We start from the raw sequence: 25,425 nt of genomic DNA, 5'->3' as shown, positions 1-25,425 counted from the left end.
CAAAGATGGATAAAGATCAGAATAAGAGTCATAATCAGCAACGAGGTTCTTACAAGAATAAAATTGTGCAATTTTTTTATCTGTTTGGCTAATTGTTCTTGCAGTGGCTTCAGAGGTGTGAGTTCACTGCAAGAGATGCAAGCACAATGCCGAGGAGGATCATGCCTTTGGACACATTGCCTTCTAAGTAAGGTGTTAAACTAGAGATATATCTAATGAACCAGTGTATACTGGGGAGCTGGCGTGCTGATTACTCCAATAAAATAAAGTTAAAAAACCTATTGGACATTTATCATCCTATTTATCTTACAAACGGTAGAGTTACAGTGTGAAAACATGCCCTTCAGCCCAACCAGTCCATGCCCAACATTGATCATCCATCTACACGAGTTCCATGTTGGCCCACTTTCCCCATCCACTCCCAGCACACTTCACAGGCAATATACAAAGTCCAATCCACCTACAAATCTGCACGTCTTTGGGATGTGGGCGGAAATAGGATTGGCCACAGGAAATCAATGTGGAATTTGCGGGAGAACGTGCAAATTCCACACAGACAGTGCCCGAGGTCAGGATCGAACCTGGGACTCTGGTGCTGTGAGGCAGCAGCACTACCAACCAAATGTACCATTGGCCACCCAAGTTGGTGTTTATTTTGATTATCTATCTTTCATTGGTATATTTTGAAAAAGGAATATAATACCCAACATTCTTTCTGAAGGCATGTTGCCATGAAGAAGATCATTGCAGAGTTTGTATCATTTTATTCAATGGTTCAATGGTACTTTATTGTCTCATGTAACGAGGTTCCATGAAATTCATTTCTGCATACAGTTCAGTACAAGTATCACTGTACATAAACACATCTTAGATAAGCATCTCAGATACAGTACAAGAGTATAGTAATAGTATACTGAGACAGTATACGGAGTTGCCAGATTTGGCTCCATTCTCAAGTCCTAATTGTTGTAAGTGCAGGGTTCTTGACCTGACCATGAAGACCTGTTGTCCTGTCGGCATTACAGGGTCGGCCTGGCTAAGCATAGCCGTGGTGTCTTCCGCCATTTATTTTATTTGTTCATACCTTGTGGACCTTCTGCCAATGCCAGTGACATTTATTGAGCAAAACACAAAGTGTTGGAGGTACTTAGTGGGTCTGGCAGTACTGGGAAGCAAATAGACAGGCGATGCTTCGGGTTTAGACCCTTCTTCAGACTGATTCTGTGGGGTCGCTTCCCAACATGTCACCCATCCATTCCCACTGCCTGATCCGCTGAGTTATTCCCGCACTTTGTGTTTTTGCTCAAGATTCCATCATCTCAGGCTCCAAGTGTCTCCAGTGACATTTATTGCTGATTCAGAATTGACATTGTGGGCCGAAGGGCCTGTTCTTGTGCTGTACTGCGTTGTGTTTTATGAACAACAAAGGTGAAATACAGTGCCCTCTATAATGTTTGGGACAAAGATCCATCATTTATTTATTTGCCTCTGTACTCCACAATTTGAGATTTGTAATAGAAAAAAAAAATCACGTGCATATTGTCAGATTTTAATAAAGGCCATTTTTATACATTTGGGTTTCACCATGTAGAAATTACAGCAGTGTTTATACATAGTCCCCCCCCCCCCCCCCCCCATCCCCCCCATTTCAGGGCACCATAATGTTTGGGACACAGCAATGTCATGTAAACGAAAGTAGTCATGTTTAGTATTTTGTTGCATATCCTTTGCAGGCAATGACTGCTTGAAGTCTGCGATTCATGGACATCGCCAGTTGCTGGGTGTCTTCTCTGGTGATGCTCTGCCAGGTCTGTATTGCAGCCATCTTTAGCTTATGCTTGTTTTGGGGGCTAGTCCCCGTCAGTTTTCTTCAGCATATATAAGGCATGCTCAGTTGGGTTCAGATTGGGTGATTGACTTGGACACTCAAGAATTGACCATTTTTTTAGCTTTGAAAAACTCCTTTGTTTGGGGTCACTGTCTTGCTGTAGAATGAACCACCGGCCAATGAGTTTTGAGGCATTTGTTTAAACGAGAAGATAGGATGTGTCCATACACTTCAGAATTCATTACGCTACTACCATCAGCAGTTGTATCATCAATGAAGATAAGTGAGCTAGTACCTTCAGCAGCCATACATGCCCAGGCCATAACACCCTCACCACCATGTTTCACAGATGAGGTGGTATACTTTGGATCTTGGGCAGTTCCTTCTCTCCTCCATACTTTGATCTTCACTCTGATATAAGTTAATCTTTGTCTCATCTGTCCACGAGACCTTTTTCTAGAACTGTGGTTGCTCTTTTAAGTAATTCTTGGCAAACTGTAACCTGGTCATCCTATTTTTTCGGCTAACCAGTGGTTTGCATCTTGCAGTGTAGCCTCTGTATTTCTGTTCATGAAGTCTTCTGCAGATAGTGGTCATTGACAAATCCACACCTGACTCCAGAAGAGTGTTTCTGATCTGTCGGACAGGTGTGTGGGGATATTTCTTTATTATAGAGAGAATTCTTCTGTCATCAGCTGTGGAGGTCTTCCTTGGCCTGCCAGTCCCTTTGCGATTAGTAAGCTCACCAGTGCTTTCTTTCTTGTTAATGATGTTCCAAACAGTTGATTTTGGTACGCCTAAGGTTTGGCTGATGTCTCTAACAGTTTTATTCGTGTTTCTCAGTCTCATAATGGCTTCTTTGACTTTCATTGGCACAACTGTGGTCTCACGTTGATAAACAGCAATAAATGTTTCCAAATGTGATGGAAAGACTGGAGGAAAGACTAGGTGACGAGAGCTCTCTTATACCTGCATTAAGGAGGCAATTAAACACATCTGAGCAATTACAAATGCCTGTGAAGCCATGTGTCCCAAACATTATGATGCCCTGAAATGGGGGGACAATGTATAAACACAGCTGTAATTTCTACATGGTGAAACCAAAATGTATAAAAATGGCCTTTAATAAAATCTGACAATGTGCACTTTAACCACATGTGATTTTTTTTCTATTTCAAATCTCAAATTGTGGAGTACGGAGGCAAATAAATAAATGATGGGTCTTTGTCCCAAACATTATGGAGGGCACTGTAGCTCTGGGTCTGTGATCGCACTGGCCATGTTGGGTTAGGAGAGCAGATTTTCTTTAGTAATTCATCATTATTACAGATAGAAATTCTTGAATATGGATTTACAAACTTAAATCCAAATATGCTGGGATCCACACTTAAAGTCTCAGATTCAATGGTCTATCCCTTTGAAAACACATGCTATCATATGAGATAGACACAAAATGCTGGAGTAACTCAGCGGGACAGGCAGCATCTCTGGAGAGAAGGAATGGGTGACATTTCGGGTCGAGACCCTTCTTCAGACCCGAAACGTCACCCATTCCTTCTCTCCAGGGATGCTGCCTGTACCGTTGAGTTACTCCAGTATTTTGTGCCTATCTTCGGTTTATACCAGCATCTGCAGTTCCTTCCTACACATGCTATCATATTAGTTTTGACAAAAGATTTGCTGACCTGAAACATTAACTCACTTTCACTTTCCATGTACACTGCCTGACCTGCAGAGCATTTCCAGATTTTATTCCATGCATCACACCCCATCTGCACGGCTTTATGAAATCAATAGACAATGCTTCATTCAATGAGCATGCTAAATAACAGGCACGTACTAACTAATGAGCGCAGAATGTTACCGCGGATATTGTCAATGGGATGAGGCTACATTTCATTGTCAAGTCTGCATTGACAACACTGCAGGAGTCATTCCATGATAGTCATGAGTTTGAACGGTCTCAACCATCTAACAGAGGCATCGATCACAGCACCTCAAGTATTTTTAGCATCAAAGAGCTGCAAACAACACTATGCTGATACATGAAAGTGGAATGAACTTCTAGGTGATGGAACGCACCAAACACAAGAATATGCTGTGCACAAATAATTCGTGGCAAATCTCCATATCACCATGACTTAACCAACACTGGACCCCAGCGCCCAATAACCTGCCACTCCTGGACCTGAGTAGCGCCCAAATGTCACCATGTTATTCATCTAGATGCTGCCTGAGCCGCTGCGTTACTCAAGCAATTTGTGTTGTGCGATGAACAAGCGCTGCTTGGAGATTAGATAAAGGCAACGCGTGGACTGGGGTTTCGTAACATGAATAGCAGAATGACACAACCCAGCAGTGTCCGCGCCTCCATCGCCATATGTGCCACACACGTCGCCATCGTTCCCTTGTGTTGGGCGAGAGAAGGACATTAGTTCTCGCACGCCACAACATGAACCGAGTCCATTCACCACTGCCACGACCACCAATATGTTTAATAGCTGCTGTGTGTAAGACGGGTGCAGTGAGTTAGAAGCCTGGAGTTCACAGTCACCAAGATGCCAGTGCTGTGGTTCCTTGAGACTACACTACCTTATCAACCCCAGGATTGGCAATGGCACTGTTATCTATCAATCGCTGGATCTCGCACTGCTGTTGCTGTTGCTGTTGCATGCACTGGTGCTCACGGGGACTCAGAGGGGCAAATGAAATAAAATATTCAGTTGCAGCTTTGGGGGGAGGTTGCAACGGGGAGGAGGGGGTGGGGGGGTGCTGTATCCCAACTAGTGTCTGCTCCCGGCTCCTGACTCTAGCCCCTGCCCTTCCCAATAAATGCTGCATTGCAGCAAAGCAAAGTGATTCACCTTCTCCCCCACATCAACACCCCCAGCCCACGCTGCCCCCCTCCCCTCCTCCCCTCCCTCCAGGGGCGAGAGCCTGGGGAATGTTATCTCTGGCGCAAGGAAGCAGGCGCAAAAATGCGTCGGTCGGTTGACAACTGAAATCTGATTTTGTTTTATATTTGCAGCCGAGAGACTTACAATTATTTACGCGGGGCAGCAATAAACGGCTGGTACGTTTGCCCCCAATCCCATCCCCTCAAATCTCCGTCAATACCAGACTTTGCAATCCACCAGGAGAAAGCAAATACACACACACACACACAGAGAACGGATTTGTCTTAAGCCTCCAGCGCTCCCTGCTTTAAGGCAGCATCTGCAGACACTGTTTACCTTCTGCTTGCCATGAATCTTGGCCATTCCCTGTGGTCCCAGCGACTTGGAGCGTTGCGGAGGTCGGTAGCGAAAGGTGTCAGCCCCATAGTAGTCGCGGTTGTAGCGAGCTCCTCCCGAGCGGAGCTGCAGACTGCCGCTTGTGTGTACACTGTTGAGCCCGATCATCTCTGCCCGTCTCTGCACCGAGCCGAGGTCTCTCTCTCTGTGTCTCTCTCTGGATATGCCTTCTAATCGCAGGCGGTGCGGTGTGATTCACACCCCTTTATCTCCCGTGGCAGTTGCCTCTGTGTGGGATTTGCATGTAGTGGCGGCGTTGGCCCCTTGCCCAACAACTGACTCCCTACCTCTGCAGAGAGAGGCAAGGGGAGTCAGTCACATCCCAAGGGAGGATGCTAACTCCCACACGGCAGGGATTGTTTAGTCGGCACAGGGTGTTTGCATTGCCACAGGCAAGAAGTGTCAGCACTTAATTAGCACCCTGCCCAATGCTGTGAGCTTAATACAGAAACATCTGCCTTCGTACGTAGGTTGGACATTTTAAGGGGGAAAAAAACCCATTTACAGGCAGATTTACAAGTGATGTGTTTTCTTTGGAACGAACACCCACACTAAGTGCCGAGTGTTCTACATTTAAAAGCCACCTCCAGCAACCTGTGCTCCTCCCCCCCTCCCTCTCACAAACCCACCTCCAGAGTTACAACATCAAAAGGCATTTTTATTTAAACCCTATTAAGTAAATCCATATAATGCTCGAAACTCATCAGGCCGGCCAGCATCTATGGGAGGAGAAACAATTAGGGTTCATGGTGTGGGTCCCTTCGGCAGAACAGTTCATCTTTCCACAGACGCTGCCTGACCTGCAGAGTAGTTCCAGCAATTTCAGTTTTATTTTAGATTTCTGGCATCCGCAATTAAATATATATATTTCCAGCTATTTCCAGCTATTTCTGCTTTTATCACAGTTTATTGTATCCATTCCTTCTCTCCCGAGATGCTGCCTGTCCCACTGAGTTACTCCAGCTTTTTGTACCTATCTTTTTTTAAAATCTTTTATTTAAAACCATTTTTAAGGTTTTTAGAAATGTCTCAAGGAGGGTTATCAAGTAAAGGTTTACCCAGCCAAAAGGCTTTGTTGCAAAGACCGATGTTTGCAGGAGCATATTAAAGGGACAGAGTCTGATGAAGGGTTTCGGCCCGAAACGTTGCCTATTTCCTTCACTCCATAGATGCTGCTGCACCCGCTGAGTTTCTCCAGCACCTTTGTCTACCTTCGATTTTCCAGCATCTGCAGTTCCTTCTTAAACAGAGGGAATGAATTCTGCAGGTGGCTGAAGGCAGGACGTTTACTTGGGATTATTATATTCCTGGATGAGCAAGAGACTGGGGTCGGAGACGTGGAATCATACAGTCATTGAGGATAAGAAGAGAAGCATGACCTCCAACCCACCTAATCCAAGCAAATACTAAGCACCCATATACTTGAATCATTCACCATCTTGGACGTTATTGAGGTGGAAAAGAATAAGGCACCAAGGATCGATGCAAGTGCGAAGTGTATTGAAAAACAAGGATGAGAATGTTGTATCAAGCCTGATTTAATGTGAAACAGTGTGGGTCAGAAACACAGCTGAGATACAAGTAACACTGGCTAATGCTTGCAATTAATTCTCTATTTTCTTCATGGTCCATAACACGATCTTTCGGTAAGCTATGATCAAAGTATCCTTGAGAGAATACACTGTATACTGGACCAAGCCACTTCATGCTTTACCATTTGCAGTACGTATATTAAACCAGCTGAACCATGCACAATGCATATTAAACAAAGCGCCAAATACCAGACTATGCACAGTGCATATCAATCGGCCTCCTGTACACTGCACCATACGATGCATTTCAAACCCACATGCTCTATACTGGACTAAACATAATGCACCTTAATCCAAACTCACTGTGCACTAAACTCTGCACAATATATATTAACCAGCCCCATTGTATACAGGATTATGCACAAGATAGACACAAAATTCTGAAGAAGGGTCACAGCCCGAAAGGTCACCCATGCTGCCTGTCCTGCTGAGTTACTCCAGCATTTTGCGTCTAACTTCGGATTAAACGAGCATCTGCAGTTTCTTACGATACAGGAATACGTACAATGTGTATTGAACCGGCAAATTGCGTACAGAGTATACAGTAATCCTAGTACACACTATGCTGGGCTATGCAAATAGATTTTAACAAGTACTCTGCACATTGAACTGAGCAACTCCATATGCTGGTTCATATAGCACATTTTAATCCAGCCCACTGTACATATTAATCCAAGAACACTAGACCATTCAATGAAATTTTTTTTATGTGTGGGGGAGGGGGGGGGGGGGGGGGGGGGGGGGGGCACGGGGAAACTAATTTTCAGGGTCCCTACCTGGTCGGAGATGCAGCTTTTCTCCGGGCTGCAGCTTCGACCCGTCCCCGCCGCCTACCAGCGGGCCTGGAGCGGCGTCTCCTGAGGGGACCGCCTGGAGCTTCGGCATCGGCGGCGGCACCGGCTCAGCAGCGGCGGCGGCACCGACTCAGAGGCGGCACCGGCTCGGAGGCGGCACCGGCTCGGAGGCGGCACCGGCTCGGTGGCGGTACCGGCTCAGCGGCAGCGGCGTCGGTGGAGCTGCGGGTCGGAGGATGGTGGTGCAGCGCTGGAGCGCCATTGCGGGGCTGGCGGTGACTTCGCTGAAACTCCGGTAACTGGAGCTGGGTCCGTTGCGGAGCTGCGGGTCTGTGGAGCGGCTGCGGGTGGCGGCGCTGAACTTTCCATCGGGAACCTGGGATCTCCTGATGAGATCGCCAGTTGAGCTCCATTCGGCGCGGCCCTGTCGGCTCCGGAAGCCACGGTCTCGAGTAAGGAGGCCCGACTATGGGTGGACATGGGGATGGGACTGGACTTTGTGCCTTTCCCCACAATGGGAACCATTGTGGGGGGATGTTTTGATGTTGAAACTATTTATTACTGTCATGTTGTATTCTTTTTTTTATGCGCTGCTTGGCAAAAAGAATTTCACTACACCTAAAGGTGTATGTGACCAAATAAATTTGAATTTGAATTTGAATTTGAATTTGAATATTAATCCAGTATCATTCGATTCTGGGCCATATCGTACCTTCACAAAGTATATACAAGACAATGCAGTACATTTGAACCAATACTTTATATACTGGTCTTTACAGTTCATATTAAACTAAGCACACACTTTACATGATTATGCAGTGCAAAATAATAGTATGTTGCACATTGGTCCACACAGTGCCTTCTGTATATCTAACTCCAAAGTGCATATTAAAACAAGTACTTGTCCCTGCATAGGGACTTATTCAACCAGAACATTGTATTCTGCACTATACAGTAAGTACTGAACCATGTACACTGTACATTGCACAATGCAGTGGATACACAGTATACAGTATACAGTATAACAAACAATGCAGGATATACTGTAGTAAACCAGGACAATATATAATAGATCACACAGTGCATATTAAACAAAGCACATTGTATAGTAGTCTATGCTATACATATTAAACATGTTGGACCATTAACAGCATTAAATTCCATACTGTACACTGCATCTTACAGTGGATTTTAGACTAAGGGTGTAAACTGAACTACCTACACATTAAATTAGACCATGTTGTACATATTAAACCAACCTCAATGTAGCTTGTACCATTTGCTATCTGGTAAATGAAGGGCACAATACACTAGACAATGCACAGTGTCCATTGCCCCCAACACAATGCATACCAGACTATGTATGCACAATGCATTTGGAAATAGCATATAATAGATCGGAACATACAGCAAGCACAATCTAGCACCATGTATATTGCACATAAACCAACACAGTATATGCTGGATCATAAACAGTGCAAAGCTGGTGTACAAAACTAGACAAGGTACAGGCATAGGCTGATAAACAACAGAAATGATTTGTACCACAAAATGACCACAATGATCACTTGAACAAGGGATAATCTAATCACCTATCCTTGATATTCAACGCTGTTACCATTGTCGAATCATCATCAACAACATCCTGGGAGTCACCCCATCCACAAAACTGATCTGAATGAGCCAAATAAATACTGTGGCATCCAGATCAAGTCATTAGCTGGGTATCCTGTAGCAAATGACTCCACACCCTCTTGACTTGTTGCCTACTCACCATGCCCAACACATGTTAATAACAGATAAAATATTCTCCTCTTGTCTATTTGGGTGCAACATTTATGAAGAGTATCAACATCCATAACTGATTGATTGCCACCCCATCCAGCACCCTGAACAGTCATTCCCTCCAACACTGGCACACTGTGGCTGCTCTGTGTATTACATGCAACATGTTAAAACCGATACTTTTCCAGATGACTCCAACAGCACTTTCCTCAACCACTACCGACAAAAACAGATCAAGGGGAGTTGGGCCATGGCAGCACCACCCCTTACAGGTTCCCCTCAGAATTGCATAATATCTTCACTCGGAAATATAGTTTCATTCCTTCATCACTGATAAAGACAAGCACTGGAACTCACTGCCCAAAAGCACAGTGGGAGGATCTGTATGCAAAGGTTCCAGGTGGATCATCACTGCCTTCTCAAAGTAATCAAGATGGCCAATAAATGCTAACCTTATCAATAATGCCTGAAAACAAATTCAAGAAAAACACGTGCCGTGCATTGATAATACAACTAACCACTTGGTGTAAAGTGAATCAAGTACAGTCTGCAATAAAAATGAACTGCAGATGCTGGTCTATACCAAAGATAGATGCAAAATGCTGGAGTAATTCGAGAATTTTTGGGCTATCTCAAGTGTAGTCTATATTGCTCTGCATTAGCACATTTTAAATCATATTTTCTGTACTTAGCCAGATTGTGTATGAAACCATGAACACTATAACAACATTTTTGTCTAGCATAAAATGGAAACCATCCCTTAAAATACTCTCACCATGGTCAACCATGCACTGTAGATTCCATTACATAATATAGCGAACAATGAATACTGTACACCCACCGGAGCAAGAACACCTTGTTCCAGTGCGGACACCATGTATTTTAGATCTTTCCCCTGCACACAATATTCAGCACTTTGCAAATCTCTACAGTACATTGGTATTCACACATTACAACCTCTAGTACAGCTCTAAGAATGTAATAAAATATCTTAGGATACAAAAGTCTTGAATATGCCGCTGAAGTAATGCATGGACCCAGCTGATGTTTCTGGGAAACACCATTATCTGTAAAATAATGAATTTAGCCACTTGTCCGATCTTCATACAATTCCTTGGCATTATTGACATTTTCAGGATCACGAGCAAAATACAAAGAGCTGAAGGAACGCAGCAGGTTAGGCAGCATCTGTGGATGGACCCTTCTCCCAATCTGAAACATTCACTCCACAGATGTTGCCTGACCTACTGAGTTTATCCAGCACTTTGTGTTTTGCTCAGGATTCCAGCATCTGCAGTTTCTTGTGTCTCCATTTGGGAGATTGTGGTTGATTGGCTCCATCAAAGGACAGTATCTCTGACAATGCAGAACGTTTTTACAGATATGTCAACTTGAGCCCACAACCTATTCTCAAAGTAAGTAATGTAACTGTTGGAACAGGGAGCAGAAACAACAAGCCACTCTAGTTCTCTCCTTGAGGCTCCCAACTGGATAATATAATTGACTATTTAGTAAGGAAGAGCCAGAAGCCAGAATCATAGAGTCGTACAGCACGGAAACAGGCCCTTTGGCCCATCGCCAACCAAGATGCCCCATCCCCTCTGGTTCCACTTGCCCATATTTACCCCATATCCTCTTAATCTTTTCCTATCCAATTTTCTCTTCTCCAAAGTTTAATCAAGTGCAATTTGGGCAGCCCGTGATCAAGGATCCATGTTTGGCATTGAAGAGAGTGGGTTTGTTGGAATAATTGACCTTGTATCTTTTTAATGCCAGGGTCAAGCCCTACGTTTTATCTGACCTACAGTCGGTCAAAATGCTCATCTACCTGACACCTCTTGGCCACCCAGCTCTCTAAGCTTGCAAAGAAATCTTAACCAGCCCAATGGTGCCAGCCCACTTCAGGACCATTGGAAGTGCAGTCATGGAAACACCATTTCACCATGATGAACTGGGACAGCGAACCATCGCAGGATATTGGAAAGAAAGGCTGAATTATAAATTTAATTCCTGCTGTTGTCCCAAGCGTGCACTTTGCTAGGATTCTGAGAATAAGCGACAGAGCAACAAATTAAAAGTAAGGGCTTTAAAATGTAAGCTTAATTATTTTGGTGATTTAAAATCTCCTGTTCATTGGCATCTGGGGAAATATTTGCTCCATTTTTTTTGTGCAGAATTGGATTTTCTTAAAGGAATGTACCTGTTGGAGGATGAGCAGGCTATTTTGTTTTGTTGAGATACGGATAGAGGCTTATCCTCAAACCTCAAGAATGCATTGTTATAAGCCGTGCATAATAGCATGCGCCACAGATGCGCAGCTCCACTGGCTAGCCGAGTTGAATCAGGGTTTAGTGTATCAGAAAGTAATCAAGTATCCTGTTGCCATCTGCTGAGCACTGCATCGGAACTGGCTCCGTGAATTCAGGTGTGAAATGCAAGCTCATTACATCCGACGAAAGCTGCCAGATGGCTATCACGGTATATAATCTGCAAGTTTCCTGAGAGGCCTTGGTAAATTCAGGAGTCTGAGCTGCAGCATGGAATTATGCTAAGGTACAGCCAGCTGTCTAGAGAACACCATTCTGCATCTATGTTTTATTCTGGGTCCTCCTCTAACAATTTTGTCCAGCTGTTTCACTTGCTGTAGATTACCGAAGAAGCATATTTGCAATGAGGAGAACACAAAATGCTGGATTTACTCAATGGGTCAGGCAGCATCTGTGGAGGAAATGGATAGGCGACATTTCATGTCAAAACCTTTTGTCTGACTGAATCTGGATATTGGTCCTCTATACTCTTGTCACCCATCAGGTCGATGTAATTACTGAAATTAACTTTAATTCCCCACTCATTCAATTATTGAATTTAAATTCTACAGTCTCCACTGTGTAATTTGAATGCATCTTTTCATCAAATGTTCAGAATTCTGACTCCTGATCTATAAAACACACAACAGCCACATTACATCATCTGCAAGTTGAACAGCAGCTAAGCAAAAACGACAGCTTTTCTTTGAGCTCAGTTAAACGACCTCTAGAGGCATGAATACAAGTTGGAGAAACTATTTAAATGCTAATTAGATGGTAGCCTTTATCTCAAACAACAGAGTTCGATATAAACACGGAAAACACGAGCAATGCTCAGCGGAACAGGCAGCTTCTGTGAAGTGCATTTACTGTTTTGTTAGAGACAAAATGCTGGAGTAACTCAGCGGGACAGGCAGCATCTCTGGAGAGAAGAAATGAGTGATGTTTCGGGTCGAGACCCTTCTACAGACTTCAGGATCTCGACCCATTCCCTCTCTCCAGAGATGCTGCCTGTCCCGTTGAGTTACTCCAGCACTTTATGTCTATCTTCAATTTAAACCAGCATCTGCTTTTATATCCTACACATTTATTGTTATGGTTTTGAGTTTGAAGACTCTTTGACAGAGACTTAGAAAGGGGACAGAGTCTGACAAATGGACTTCAACATGAAATGTTAATTCGGATTTGCCTTTCATAGGGTCTTCAACACCTGCTAAGAATTTTCTGCTTTCACTTCAGACTTCCAGTATCTGCCAGTTTTATTTTAAAAATTTCAAAGGGAATAAAAGGTACTTTATGGTCATGTAAAACTCTGCTTCAACATCAGTCTGAAGAAGGGTCCTGACCCAAAACATTGGGTCCCAACCTATTTTGTTGCTCAGCACTGCGTTTTGCTCAAGATTCCAGCATCCACAATTCCTTGTACCTCTGTTTCAACTCAATCCGTTTTAGAAACATAGAAAATAGGTGCAGGAGGAGGCCATTCGTCCCTTCGAGCCAGCACCGCCATTCATTGTGATCACGGCTGATCGTCCCCAATCAATAACCCGTGCCTGCCTTCTCCCCATATACCTTGATTCCACAAGCCCCTACAGCTCTATCTAACTCTCTCTTAAATCCATCCAGTAACTTGGCCTCCACTGACCTCTGTGGCAGAGAATTCCACAAATTCACAACTTTCTGGGTGAAATTTTTTTTTCTCACCTCAGTCTTAAATGGCTTCCCATTTATTCTAAGTGTGGCCCCTGGTTCTAAGACTGCGGCACCTGGTTAAGATTTCTGTATTTAGGCACCACAACTCATGGACGTAACATCTTCCTTGGAGGAGCTCCAGCATAAATCCACAGGGAGGAAGGATAAAATTACTGAGGACAGGTGGCAAGTGGTGTCAGCCAGGCTCAGTGGGTGATGAGCAAGCCAGAGCTGGAAGATTGGGGAGAATCAGTCCTTCTCCAAAGACTTGAGCATCAGAGCTCTGATGCTGCTGCTCCGTTGAGCTGGTGAGCCTACATTGCCAGAGATCTGTCTGGAGCGAGAGCAAAGCTCCATCTATTGGTATTGGTGCTGTTTTACTATGGTCATGTGTACCAAAGATAGCTAAAAGCTTTGATTTAATGTGATATCCAGACACAATGATACCAGACACAAGTACGACAACTACAGCAAAAGAGAAAATAAGCAGAGAGCTGAATGTAGTGTACACCAAAGGAACTGCTGATACTGGTTTACAAAACAAAACACACAAAGTGTGGCAGTAACTCAGTGGGTCAGGAAGAATCTCTGGAGCAAATGGACAGGTGGCATTTCAGATCGGGACCCTTCTTCACAATATAATGTAATAATGCAGAAAAAAATGATCATTTTTCAAAGACATGGACACCATTCATTGATTTATTACAAGGATAGTATGGTACAACACAATTTTGGAGTTAAGTCTAATTACGGGTTGGGTGATGGGTGGGGAGGGAAGCGAGGCAGGTATATCACCATCTTTTTTCTTTCTTTCTCTTTTTGTCTTTTTATTTTTCGATTCCTTACTTCTTTCTTTTATTTACTCACTCTCTGGCGACACTAGTCTATGGGTTCTATCTTTGCACATTTCACTTTTTCTCTCTCTTGCTTTTTCGCCTTTCTTTTCCTCTAACTATAGCTAAAAGTCAAAATTGAAGCTGTACAAGGGTTTCGGCCCGAAACGTTGCCTATTTCCTTCGCTCCATAGATGCTGCTGCACCCGCTGAGTTTCTCCAGCTTTTTTGTGTACCTTCGATTTTCCAGCATCTGCAGTTCCTTCTTAAAAACATTATGTCATATGCCGTTGGTTATATTTTTGTACACTTGCTTCTAATAAATAAAAATATTTTTTATAAAATGTAATAATGTGTTAAAGTGCAAATAATTTATCCAGAATCCTTCAAAGCTTATTTCATAGGCTTTAGAACACTTTGGGAGAATGAGAATATGGAACCCTCCACAACTCTCAGCCACCGAATCAGATCCTGCCACCCACGTGAGCGAGGATGATTTAAAACTCATCAAAAGTTGTAAATCTCTGAGACGTGTGAGAATCCCGAGCACACACAGTAAATCCACAAATTAAATCCATGGAGTCACAGGGAGAACCTGAAAATTCCACACAGACAGCAACCAAGGTCAGGATCAGACCCTAGTCCCTGGAGCTGGGAAGCAGCAGCTCTACCTGCTACACCACTGCGCTGTCTTTATCAGTCTATGGATCTAGACAGGAGGCAAGGAAATCTTACCTACAGTCACATGCTCATCTCTCTCCTCTGTATATTTTATGTCTTACAGTTTGAACATATTCTGACCTCCAAGAGCAATTATTCATTTATTGCTAGTTTATTTTAGGAAATGTGATTAAATAGACTGTAAAGCCAATTTGTGTTCGCCTGACATAATTCCAACTGTCCACAGTGCATGTTATGTTGCAAGACAGTTGTCTTTGTTTCTCCTGTTCCTCCACATGCATCGATTAGTTCCACTCCTTTAACTAATTCTCTCTTTCATTCCTTGCTGGAATTAGTAGTGGCTTTCATATTTAAGGATAATAATCTTGCCTGAAGAGAACTTTGCTACATCAGCATCTCGTAAGCCCTTCATTTAATATATTCTCTGTGGGAGAACAATATAAAAGGTGTTTCACTTATTTGAGAAAAGCACGTTCTTGACAACCAGAAGCTTCACAATAACGTGTATAGTTGAGTTGCTGCCTCACGATTTGACAGACCCAGGTTCAATCCTGACCTATGTTGCTGTAAGTGGTGTTTGCACAATTTTCTTTAGACCATAAACATCTCCTCCTGGTGCTTTGGTTTCCTCCTACATGCTAAAAAAAATGTGCAGCTTTTGTGGTTCAATTAGTCATTGTAAATCAGTAGGCAGATTAGACGGGGTGCCAGGGGTTATGGAGAGAAGGCAAGAGAATGGGGTTAGGAGGGAGAGATAGCTCACCCATGATTGAATGGCGTTGTAGACTTGATGGGCCGAATGGCCTATCACTTATGAAATTGTCCCAAGTTTATGAATGTAGTTGGCAGTTGATGGGAATGTGGGGAAAATAAAACAGGTTGAGGATAGGACTTGTGTGATAAATGAGTGCAGACTCAGTGGGTCTTAGGAACTGTTTATGTGTTGTATCTCCATGATTCTATGACGTTATTTGGACCCAAATTCAGATATGCAATGGATTCACAAATAGGCCAGGATGTCGAGGAGCAGGAAGCTTATTAACGTATCAGAAGCCCATCTTTAGAACGTGGGTGGAAACTAGACCACCCAATGCCGCAGCAACGTTGAAGCAACAGGCAGCATCTAGTGCCAGTGATGCAATCATAGTTGGTCCGTTTGAGCATGAAGTTAATGTGTGTCCATGCTTGGTTCATTAATGAAATACCAGTCATCTCAGTTATCACACAAGAACTATCCAACAGCATGTTCAGAAGGAAAAAAACATGACCACAGCTGCAGCAAATCTGCTCAATAAACTCGAGTTACTTCACTGTCCTGATCTTTGTTACTGTTGACAACTAATCAGAATTGTTATATTTAGAAGCAAACACGATATGATTAAAATAAAACCTGCTGCACTCAATCCACACAGAAGTCACAATAAAAATCGGAGACTAGCAAAACACATGTCTATTTGCCACTAATACAAAGAAAAGTGGCATTGTAAACAATGTGGATGACAGCATAAAATTACAAAGAGATAGTGAATATAATGAACCAGACAAAGCTCCGGCAATTGGATTTCAATGAAGGAAAAATGTGATCGTCTATCTTGGCAAAGGCAGTAGAACTCTCTTTCACAAACACCAGGCTAAGCCAGGTCATTTATTCATTTAAAATCTAAGATTGATAGATTTTTGTTGAAAGGTATGGTGTCAAGATTAATATAAAATTATAATTAGCCAACAGTGTTAAGGGCATGTCCCACTTAGGCGACTCTTTTTATGCCCCTGTCCCACAGGAAACCTGAATGGAAAACTCTGGAGACTTTGCGCCCCACCCAAGGTTTCCGTGCGGTTCCCGGAGGTTTTTGTCAGTCTCCCTACCTGCTTCCACTACCTGCAACCTCCGGCAACCACCTGCAACCTCCGGGAACCGCACGGAAACCTTGGGTGGGGCGCAAAGCCTCCAGAGGTTTCCGTTCAGGTTTCCTAAGTGTGACAGGGGCATTATTTAGGCGACTGACAGGGACTAGATTTAATGGAATTCACCTACGACACCTGGCGACAACCTACGACAGCACCGACGTACAACCTACGACAGCAAAAATTGTCGCCACTGTTGGTGAAAAATGGTTAACATGTTGAAAATTTTGTGGCATTCGCCTGTAGTTGCCCAAAAAATCTTCTAAGTGGGACAGGCCCATTAATGGCTTTACATAGTTGCAAAAATACAAACTGCTGAAGGAACTCAGCAAGTCAGGCAGCATCTGGGGTAGTTGGTGGTTTCTGGACTGACCTGATGCAGTATCCAAGATATTGACCATCCCTTTGCCTCCACAGATACTGCCTGACCTGATGATTTCCTGCAGCAGCTTGCTTTTTGTTCCAGATCTTAACATCAACAGACTCTTGTGTATCCACGCTGCATAGTTGCTTCATTTTCTTGTACTCTGTCTCTGAAATTCATTCCACCGATCAAGCATAAATGAAGTAGGACAGGTCGGCCCCACTCTGACTGAATGGGAGAAGAGACCTCAGGAGGAGGTAAATGGTCTCCTCCTGATGCTGTGATCATTTCAATGAATCATTTTACCTTGAGCAAATCTTTAGGGAAGTCTTTACCATCATTCAGTCCTTCTAGGTTTGTAATGAAGTCGGAGCAAGACATCCTTTTGCCAATATTCTGCAATCAGTAAAGAAAAAAAGGTTCATTTACAAGGCACCACACCATATCTACTGAGCTTTGTAGAAGACTATCTTCTTTTGAAAATGGTGCCAAATGGAGATTTTGAAAATGGTACCAAAACCTGGCGACTCTTGTGTAGGGTCTCAGTGGGCTATTTCTATACATGTTGTACTTAATTTGGCTTTGTGCTGATATACAGTAATAATTTGAACTGTAGGGAAAACAAAGAATTTCATTGTACATTGATCCATGTGATAATAAAGAATGATTGAACCATCTAGTGTGGGGAGACGATGCACAGATGGGGTAGAAACATAAAAACATAGAAAATAGGTGCAGGAGTAGGCTTATGGAGTGGTGAAAAAGGAATTAGGCAGTCTGTCAGGATGGAGAATGACTTACTTCCCCTTTGCTTTAATAGAGTCTGAGGTGAGAGATGAGGGCACCTCAGACCATTTCCATCAATGGGGCAGATGCCTGATGGAGTAGGTGGGCAGGGTGTGATCTGGCGTGTTCTTTCTGCTATTTACGCTGGATTGTGTCCAGTCTCAATTTATCAACTAGAAGTTCCCAATACTGTCTCCATTGCTGCTTTTCCATTTTGAATGATCAGGAGCCCGGGATTCCCCAAATCAATTGTGTTCAAGGATGCTTGTAAACAACCTCAAATCGTTTCCTCTGTCCTATTGGCAATTCCTTCCTATAACATATCTCGGCAAAGTTGGCATTTGTCACTGGGAGCATGTAAATAATGTCAATGTTGCCAATCATGTTTAATTGTTGCTTCAATAGCTTGGGACTTTGGAATGGGTAAGGACATTAGATAAGGTATCTTGGATGGCCTGGGTTAGTTGAAACAGGAGGCTTTTTCCATGGTGAATTGCTCTATGACTCCAGTATGCTCTCCAACGCATTGGGAGAATTTTGTGGAGTATGGATGTATCTTTCCAGTTTCATGAGGTTCATGCTGTCTGGAGTCCATGGCTCTGAATAATGCAAGGAGGCAGTGGTCACTGCTGAGTCTTGGTCTAGAGTGAAGATCCTTGAGCATCATTTTCCATGATCACTTAAAAGCTTTGCAGGATAATTGAAGTCGGTGGCAAATTTCATCCTCAACACATGATTTAAGCAAAAGGTAACTTTCAAAACATGAGCATTAGTTTCGTTGAGAGACACAGCATGGAAACAGGCCTTTCATCAGTCCATAAGAATTAGGCCATTCGGCCAATCAAGTCACATACACATACAAGATGTGCAGTGAAATGAAAGTGGCAATGCCTGTGGATTGTGCAAAAAAAAAAACAGAACAGAATAGAACAGAATCAGTATTTACATGTTAGGAAAAAAAATGTAAAAAAAGACACAACACAACAGTAAATGAGTACAGTAGATTCCTGCCTTCTCCCCATAACCTCTGACACATGTACTAATGAAGAATCGATCTATCTCTGCCTTAAAAATATCCACTGACGGCCTCCGCAGCCTTCTATGGCAAATAATTCTAGATTCATCAGCCTCTGACTAAATTGTAGTTGGAGAGAAAGAATGTGCTTTAACGACATCAGAAGAACAAATCTCGCTCTGATACCCACTCAGAAATCTGACAGCAAAAACAACCCTTCAAAAACCCACTAAAAACCCTGCGACCATCTCCCTTTCCTCGGAATAATCACCCTTTCATTTTATGTAGATTAAAATATTTGCTCTATCGGCTTGGAGCAGTTCCCTCACTTCCGAATCGGGACCTTCAGCTATGTCGCTCTTCCAGGGAGATGCTAAATGCATTTCGTTGTCTCTGTACTGTACACTGACAATGACAATTAAAATTGAATCTGAATCTGAATCTGAATGAACATGCAGCCTGATACCACCTGCTGCATTGCAGGAGAATTGCACCAACAGGAGTGTTTATTGTCATGCGTCCCAGATAGGACAATGAAATTCTTACTTGCAATAATACCAATAATAGTCGGCGCAGTGTCACCATTGGGAAGAGAGGTTACTCTGTGATACCTTTGCTAGGTCAACAGTTTGCTCCCTGTTTTGCTCCATATCTATCCTTCAATGATTTTAAAACTAGCAGCGTTCTGTCACAATTGCATTTCTGTGGAAGCTTGTTGTGCATAAATTGCCAGCCACATTACGATGATGATGAGAGTTCATTGTCTCCAAAGCTCTTCCAGACATGTTGGCAGGAGATGTATAATTACCAGGCTTGCTTCGGTACTTACATGCCCGTGAAGGTCGGTGTTTAGCAGCATTATTGCACAAGTAAGTGTGTGTATCCCATCTGCAAAACAAAAAAGAGTCGATAATGCAGGAACAAGGAACTGCAGGTGCTGGTTTACAAAAATAGACAAAGCGCTGGAGCAACTCAGCAGGTCAGGCAGCATGCCTGGAGAAAATGGATAGGTGACGTTTCAGGGCAGGACTCTTCTTCAGACTCAACTCTGAAACAGAAACATAGAAAATAGGTGCAGGAATAGGCCATTCGGCCCTTCGAGCCTGCACCGCCATTCAATATGATCATGGCTGATCATTCGATTCAGTATCCTGTACCTGCCTTCTCTCCATACCCCCTGATCCCTTTCGCCACAAGGGCCACATCTAACTTCCTCTTAAATATAGCCAATGAACTGGCCTCAACTACCTTCTGTGGCAGACAATCTCTGTGTGAAAAATGTTTTCCTCATCTCGGTCCTAAAGGAATTCCCCCTTATCCTTAAACTGTGACCCCTTGTTCTGGACTTCCCCAACATCGGGAACAATCTTCCTGCATCTAGCCTGTCCAACCCCTTAAGAATTTTGTAAGTTTCTATAAGATCCCCCCTCAATCCTCCAAATTCTAGCGAGTACAAGCCGAGTCTATCCAGTCTTTCTTCATATGAAGAAGGGCCCCACCTATCACCGCCAGAGTTCATAAGAGATAGGAGTAGAATTCGGCCATTCGGCCCATCAAGTCTACTCCACCATTCAATCATGGCTGATCTATCTCTCCCTGCTAACCCCATTCTCCTGTCTTCTCCCCATAACATCTGACACCCGTACTAATCAAGAATCTATCTATCTCTGCCTTAAATATATCCACTGACTTTGCGGGTAGTCCACTTGCCACCTGGCCAAGGAACATAGAAAATAGGTGCAGGAATAGATCGAGGCCTCCCAACCCTAGCGCATTGACCATGTATTCTTCACCTTGGGTCAAGGCGTGCCAACCAGCTCGGTACCAGTGCAGGGCAAGCAGCTCAACATCACCCCTTGCTTTAAACAGGGCACGGGAAAGAATTCTAGAGTACACAGGGTTGGGTTGAATTTGAGTCCAATTTTCACTTATATCCAAGCAGACCTCCTATTGTAAGTGTAGGAAGGAGCTGCAGATGTTGGTTTAAACCAAAGATAGACACAAAAAACTGGAGTAACTCAGCGCATCAAGCAGCATCTCTGGAGAAAAGAAGTATGTGACGTTTCAGGAAGGGTCTCAACCCGAAACGTCACTTATTCCTTTTCTCCAGAGATGCTGCCTGACCCGCTGAGTTACTCCAAATTCCTATGGCAAGCCTTTGTTTACAAAATAAATAAATAAAACAAGCACCTATATCAAGATTTCAAATGTTCAAATTCAGTTTTTACAATGAAGAGGTAAATCTGGTAGCCTCTATAATAAGGACCCGACCTTTAAAAGGTCTCAGGTCTAGCAAGTAGATCAATTCTTCCTCATATATGAAAGCTCGGTCAGCATTCAATTCGCCCATGACAGATTGTATATTAACACCACATGTACCTAGTTTATTCTGAAATTGAAATACTTCTGCATAAAACAAAATGACCTAAACTCACATGGCAATATTTAATAAGTTTGATGAAGAAAATGTGTCGGGGCACAGGGGTGGGGGTGGGTTAGGTTTAGGTCAATTATTGTCAAGTTGATTGTGGTAGAATGCAAAGCTTTGTTTAGCAGGCTATTCAATCAGATCAGATAATACTATACATAAATCCAGTGAGGTCAAACTCAAGTAAAATAGACAGAATAAAGGAGAAGATAGCGTGTAGAATATAGTTCTCTACATTGTAGCGCATCAGTTTCATAGGCAATGTCCAATATCCGCAGAGGCGAATCAGACAACTTATGGAAGGATCGTTCAGAAGCCCGATAACAGAGGGGAAGATGCTGTTCCTGAGTTTAGTGGAGGGGTGGGGAGAATAAGATCTATTGAGGACAGAGAAAAGTCACAGAATTAGGAGCACTGTTTCACTATGGCGTAATCACAGGATATGCTGAACAGAAGGATGTGTTTCTGTAATTCACAGCTCGACGTGTGAAGTTACTAAACCTCGTGAGTTTTGGTACGAGCCTATTTTGTTATAGAGTTGAAATTCTGTTAAACAATCTGCAGGGCAAGGGCATGGGAGGGCAACATTTAGCCGTGTAACTGGAGGGCATATAGCCTCAAGCAGAATGGGAAAAGATTTAACGGGGATCTAAGGTGCAAGTTTTTCCATTCAGGGTGGTGGATACTTAGGATGAGCTGCCAGGGGAAGGAGTAGAGGTAGGTGCAATTACAACGTTTAAAATATATTTGCTTGAATAAGCACACATAAACTCGAGTCTGAATAGATACCCTGAAATAAACAGAACCTGACACAATATGTTGTGTTAGAGTTGGGATTTCTGATGAAACATTTGGGCTTGCTTAAGACATTGAAGAGTGTTGTTATACGTACAGTGCACTGTCTGGTAACCTAGTACATTATTATTCCAGGTGCGACAAAGGTTCACCTGTATCTCCTCCAACCTCATCTACTGCATCCGCTGCTCTAGATGTCAGCTGATTTACATCGGGGAGACTAAGCGGAGGTTGGGCGATCGTTTCGCCGAACACCTCCGCTCAGTCCGCAATAACCTACCTGAACTCCCGGTGGCTCAGCACTTCAACTCCCCCTCCCATTCCCAATCCGACCTCTCTGTCCTGGGTCTCCTCCATTGCAAGAGTGAGCAACAGCGGAAATTGGAGGAACAGCACCTCATATTCCGTCTGGGGACCTTGCGTCCGGATGGAATTAACATTGAATTCTCCCAATTTTGCTAGCCCTTGCTGTCTCCTCCCCTTCCTTAACCCTCTAGCTGTCTCCTCCCACCCTCCATCCCCGCCCTCGGGCTCCTCCCTCCTCCTCCCCTTTTCCTTCTTCTCCCCCCCCCCCCCCACCCCCCATCAGTCTGAAGAAGGGTTTCGGCCCGAAACGTCGCCTATTTCCTTCGCTCCATAGATGCTGCTGCACCCGCTGAGTTTCTCCAGCAATTTTGTGTACCTAGTACATTATTATTGTCTGGTTACCCAGTATTACTGAGAATTTGTTGTATTATTAACTATTTTCTGTTTATTTATTGTGTTAATACGCCTGTAAACCAGCTGCAAGTGAGAATTTCATTGTTCCGTTCCCAATAGATAAGACAATTAAACACTCTTGAGTGTTGTGTTCAGTAAATTGTGCTGCTCACCGCAGCCCAAGGGCAAATAAATCAGCCTCAAAGCCAGAGTCGATGTTAAGTAAAATCTTTCTGATCAACTCTGCTTCAAATGTTACTGCTGCTTTGGAGAAAGCTTTCATCTATTGGGAAGGCACTGTGCCTTTGAGCTTTTCCACAGGGCTTTGAAGAGGGGTCGGAATGCAGGCCCTCACTGCTATCTCAGCCGGCTCCACCTACCCTCTGCGGTGATGGTGTCCGGATTGCACTGGTGGTATCTGTGCGAAAAGTGGATCAGCACGCGCTCCCTCTCCTGAGTCTCTCCCATGAGTGCAAACTCCTTCAGGAATGCCCTGTAACCACAGTCAAAACCATTGCTCAATCAATTACACGTCAAGATCCCTTCATCCAAGCACCAGGGCCCAGTATAACTCATTGCGAGGGGTTTGTGTGTGTACCATTCACTGCAGCATCTGAGTTTGTGGGGTGGACATTGTGTTTGATATGTGTTCTGCCCCACCTTCCCGAGTAGTATCTAAGCATGGAATTGTGCCGATATCCTTAAACCTCACCTTAATTCTGGCCCCATAGCAGAAGCGTCCACGTCGCGGGGCTGGAAACTGGAAGTATCCTGAGCTAATTCTGCTACCAACATCATCTATTGCGACAAGTGATGGCTTCCACTGATTGTCGCCGGGAGCTTGCGTCCTTTTCAGGACCGACGATTTCAGCGAGGCCAACATTTGTAACAAGATGGACACGAAAAGAAGACCTTAATTCTGTCTTAATTGAACAGCTTGTTAGTGCTGAATGACAATTGGTATTTTTGGCCAGAGTCTGAATGAGCATCTTGGCTGGTGAATAAATGGGCATCTTGGTTGGAGTGCCAATGGGCGTCTTGGCTGGCTTGCCAATCATGGCCCAGAGGGTTGCATTCTCACCTTGCAACAAGGCGGCTGTGGGTTCAAGACCCACTCTAGAGGCTCGGTGGTACAATCCTCAGCTGCTGCTTCATGGACAGAGAGTGCCTTATGGATGAGACATTAAGCCAGAGTCCCGGGTGACTAAAAGAGACACTGGAATCTCAAACAAAACACAGAACTTTGGAGGAACTCAGCAGGACAAGCAGCATCTGTGGAGGCAGAAGTGGCTGTTGACATTTTATGTCAAGTCCCTGCATCGGGACTGAGAGGGGAGAGAAAGGAGTGCCAGGGTGTAACAGCATGTAGGGGCTGGGATAGAGGCTGGGAGTGGATATATGGAACCGGTAGAAAGAAGGTACTGCAGATGCTGGTTTAAAAAAAGGGACACAAAGTGGTGGGTCAGACAGAGCGCAGCAGGTCAGACAGCATTCCTGGGGACCGTGGATAGGTGATGTTTCGGGTCAGGATCCTTCTGCAGATTGATTATGGGAGGGGGGGAGGAGGCTTAAAACGGTCAGCATGGGAATGGGAAAGGGGTTAAAGTGGTTAGAAACCAAGAGATCCCTGGCGGACCTCGCGAAGGCCAGCGAGTCTACGCTTGGTCTTGCTGATGTAGAGGAGGCCACATTGGGAACAGTAGATGAGGCTAGAGTAGGTGCATGTGAACCTGTGTCTGTCTCACCTGGAAGGACTGCTGGGGTCCCTGGATGGAGGCGAGGGTGGAACTGTGACATGTCCTGCAGTTGCAGGGGAAAGACCCTGGGAACATGCTTTGGGTGGTGGAACCATGTTGGAGGTGAGGGAAATGTCAGAGAATTATCTGCTGGATGTGGAAGCTGATGGTGAAGACCAGGGGAACTCTGTCCTTGTTCCGACAGGGGGGAGGGGGAGCGAGAGAAGATGCGGGTGAGGGATCCATCTATGACAGCAGAAGGGACTCCACGTTGACTAAAGAAAGAGGTCCTCGAATGTCCTAGAATGGAAAACCTCATCTTGGGAGCAGATGTGGCAGAGATGGAGAAATTGAGATTAGGGGGTAGCGTGCTTGCAAGAGGCAGGGTGGGAGTAAGTGTAGTCCTGATATCTGTGAGAGTGGCTTGGTTTGTAGTAGACATCAGTCAATAGTCTGTCCCTTGTGATGGAGACAGAGATGTGTCAGATAGTCCAGTAAAAGCATTTAAAATGCCACGGCAGAGAAATGAATTCTGACAGATCCTGGGCTCAATGTTTTTCTCTCCATACCTTAGTGCATGGTCCAAGCTCAGTCCCGTGAAATCGAAAAATCTCAGGTATTCCTCAGCAACCATCTTACTGAAGTCATTACTGAAATAAAGAGGAGAGAATAAAGAATGTCAAAGTGAACACGAGGAGATAAAATAATCTCAAGAGATGGGCAGAACAATTTAGAGAGATGGACAGAGAGAGAGAGAGAGAGAGAGAAAGAGAGAGAAAGAGAGAGAGAGAGAAAGAGAGAGAGAGAGAGAGAGAGAGAGAGAGAGAGAGAGAGAAAGAGAAAGAGAGAAAGAGAGAGAAAGAGAGAGAGAGGACAGAGAGAGGCCAGCGAGA

At 44.0% G+C, this 25,425-nt stretch overlaps 1 protein-coding gene across 6 annotated transcripts in view; it reads right to left on the bottom strand.

Moving 5' to 3' along the window:
* The window catches only part of LOC116966538 (PH and SEC7 domain-containing protein 1-like), a 134,833-nt gene that overhangs the window by 19,719 nt on the left and 89,689 nt on the right, over positions 1-25,425 (bottom strand). For all 6 annotated transcript variants that reach the window (XM_033012876.1, XM_033012877.1, XM_033012878.1 and 3 more), the window contains 4 exons: positions 25,102-25,182; positions 23,177-23,289; positions 19,704-19,762; positions 17,380-17,469 (listed from right to left, as the gene is read on the bottom strand). In XM_033012876.1, the coding sequence (XP_032868767.1) occupies positions 17,380-17,469; positions 19,704-19,762; positions 23,177-23,289; positions 25,102-25,182 (343 nt within the window). The remainder of the gene's footprint in view (positions 1-17,379; positions 17,470-19,703; positions 19,763-23,176; positions 23,290-25,101; positions 25,183-25,425) is intronic.

The sequence above is a fragment of the Amblyraja radiata genome, chromosome 37, assembly GCF_010909765.2.
Source record: "Amblyraja radiata isolate CabotCenter1 chromosome 37, sAmbRad1.1.pri, whole genome shotgun sequence".
Taxonomy (NCBI): Eukaryota; Metazoa; Chordata; class Chondrichthyes; order Rajiformes; family Rajidae; genus Amblyraja; species Amblyraja radiata.
Note: the sequence above shows the minus strand (reverse complement) of the source record. Positions and strands in the feature narration are given on the sequence as shown.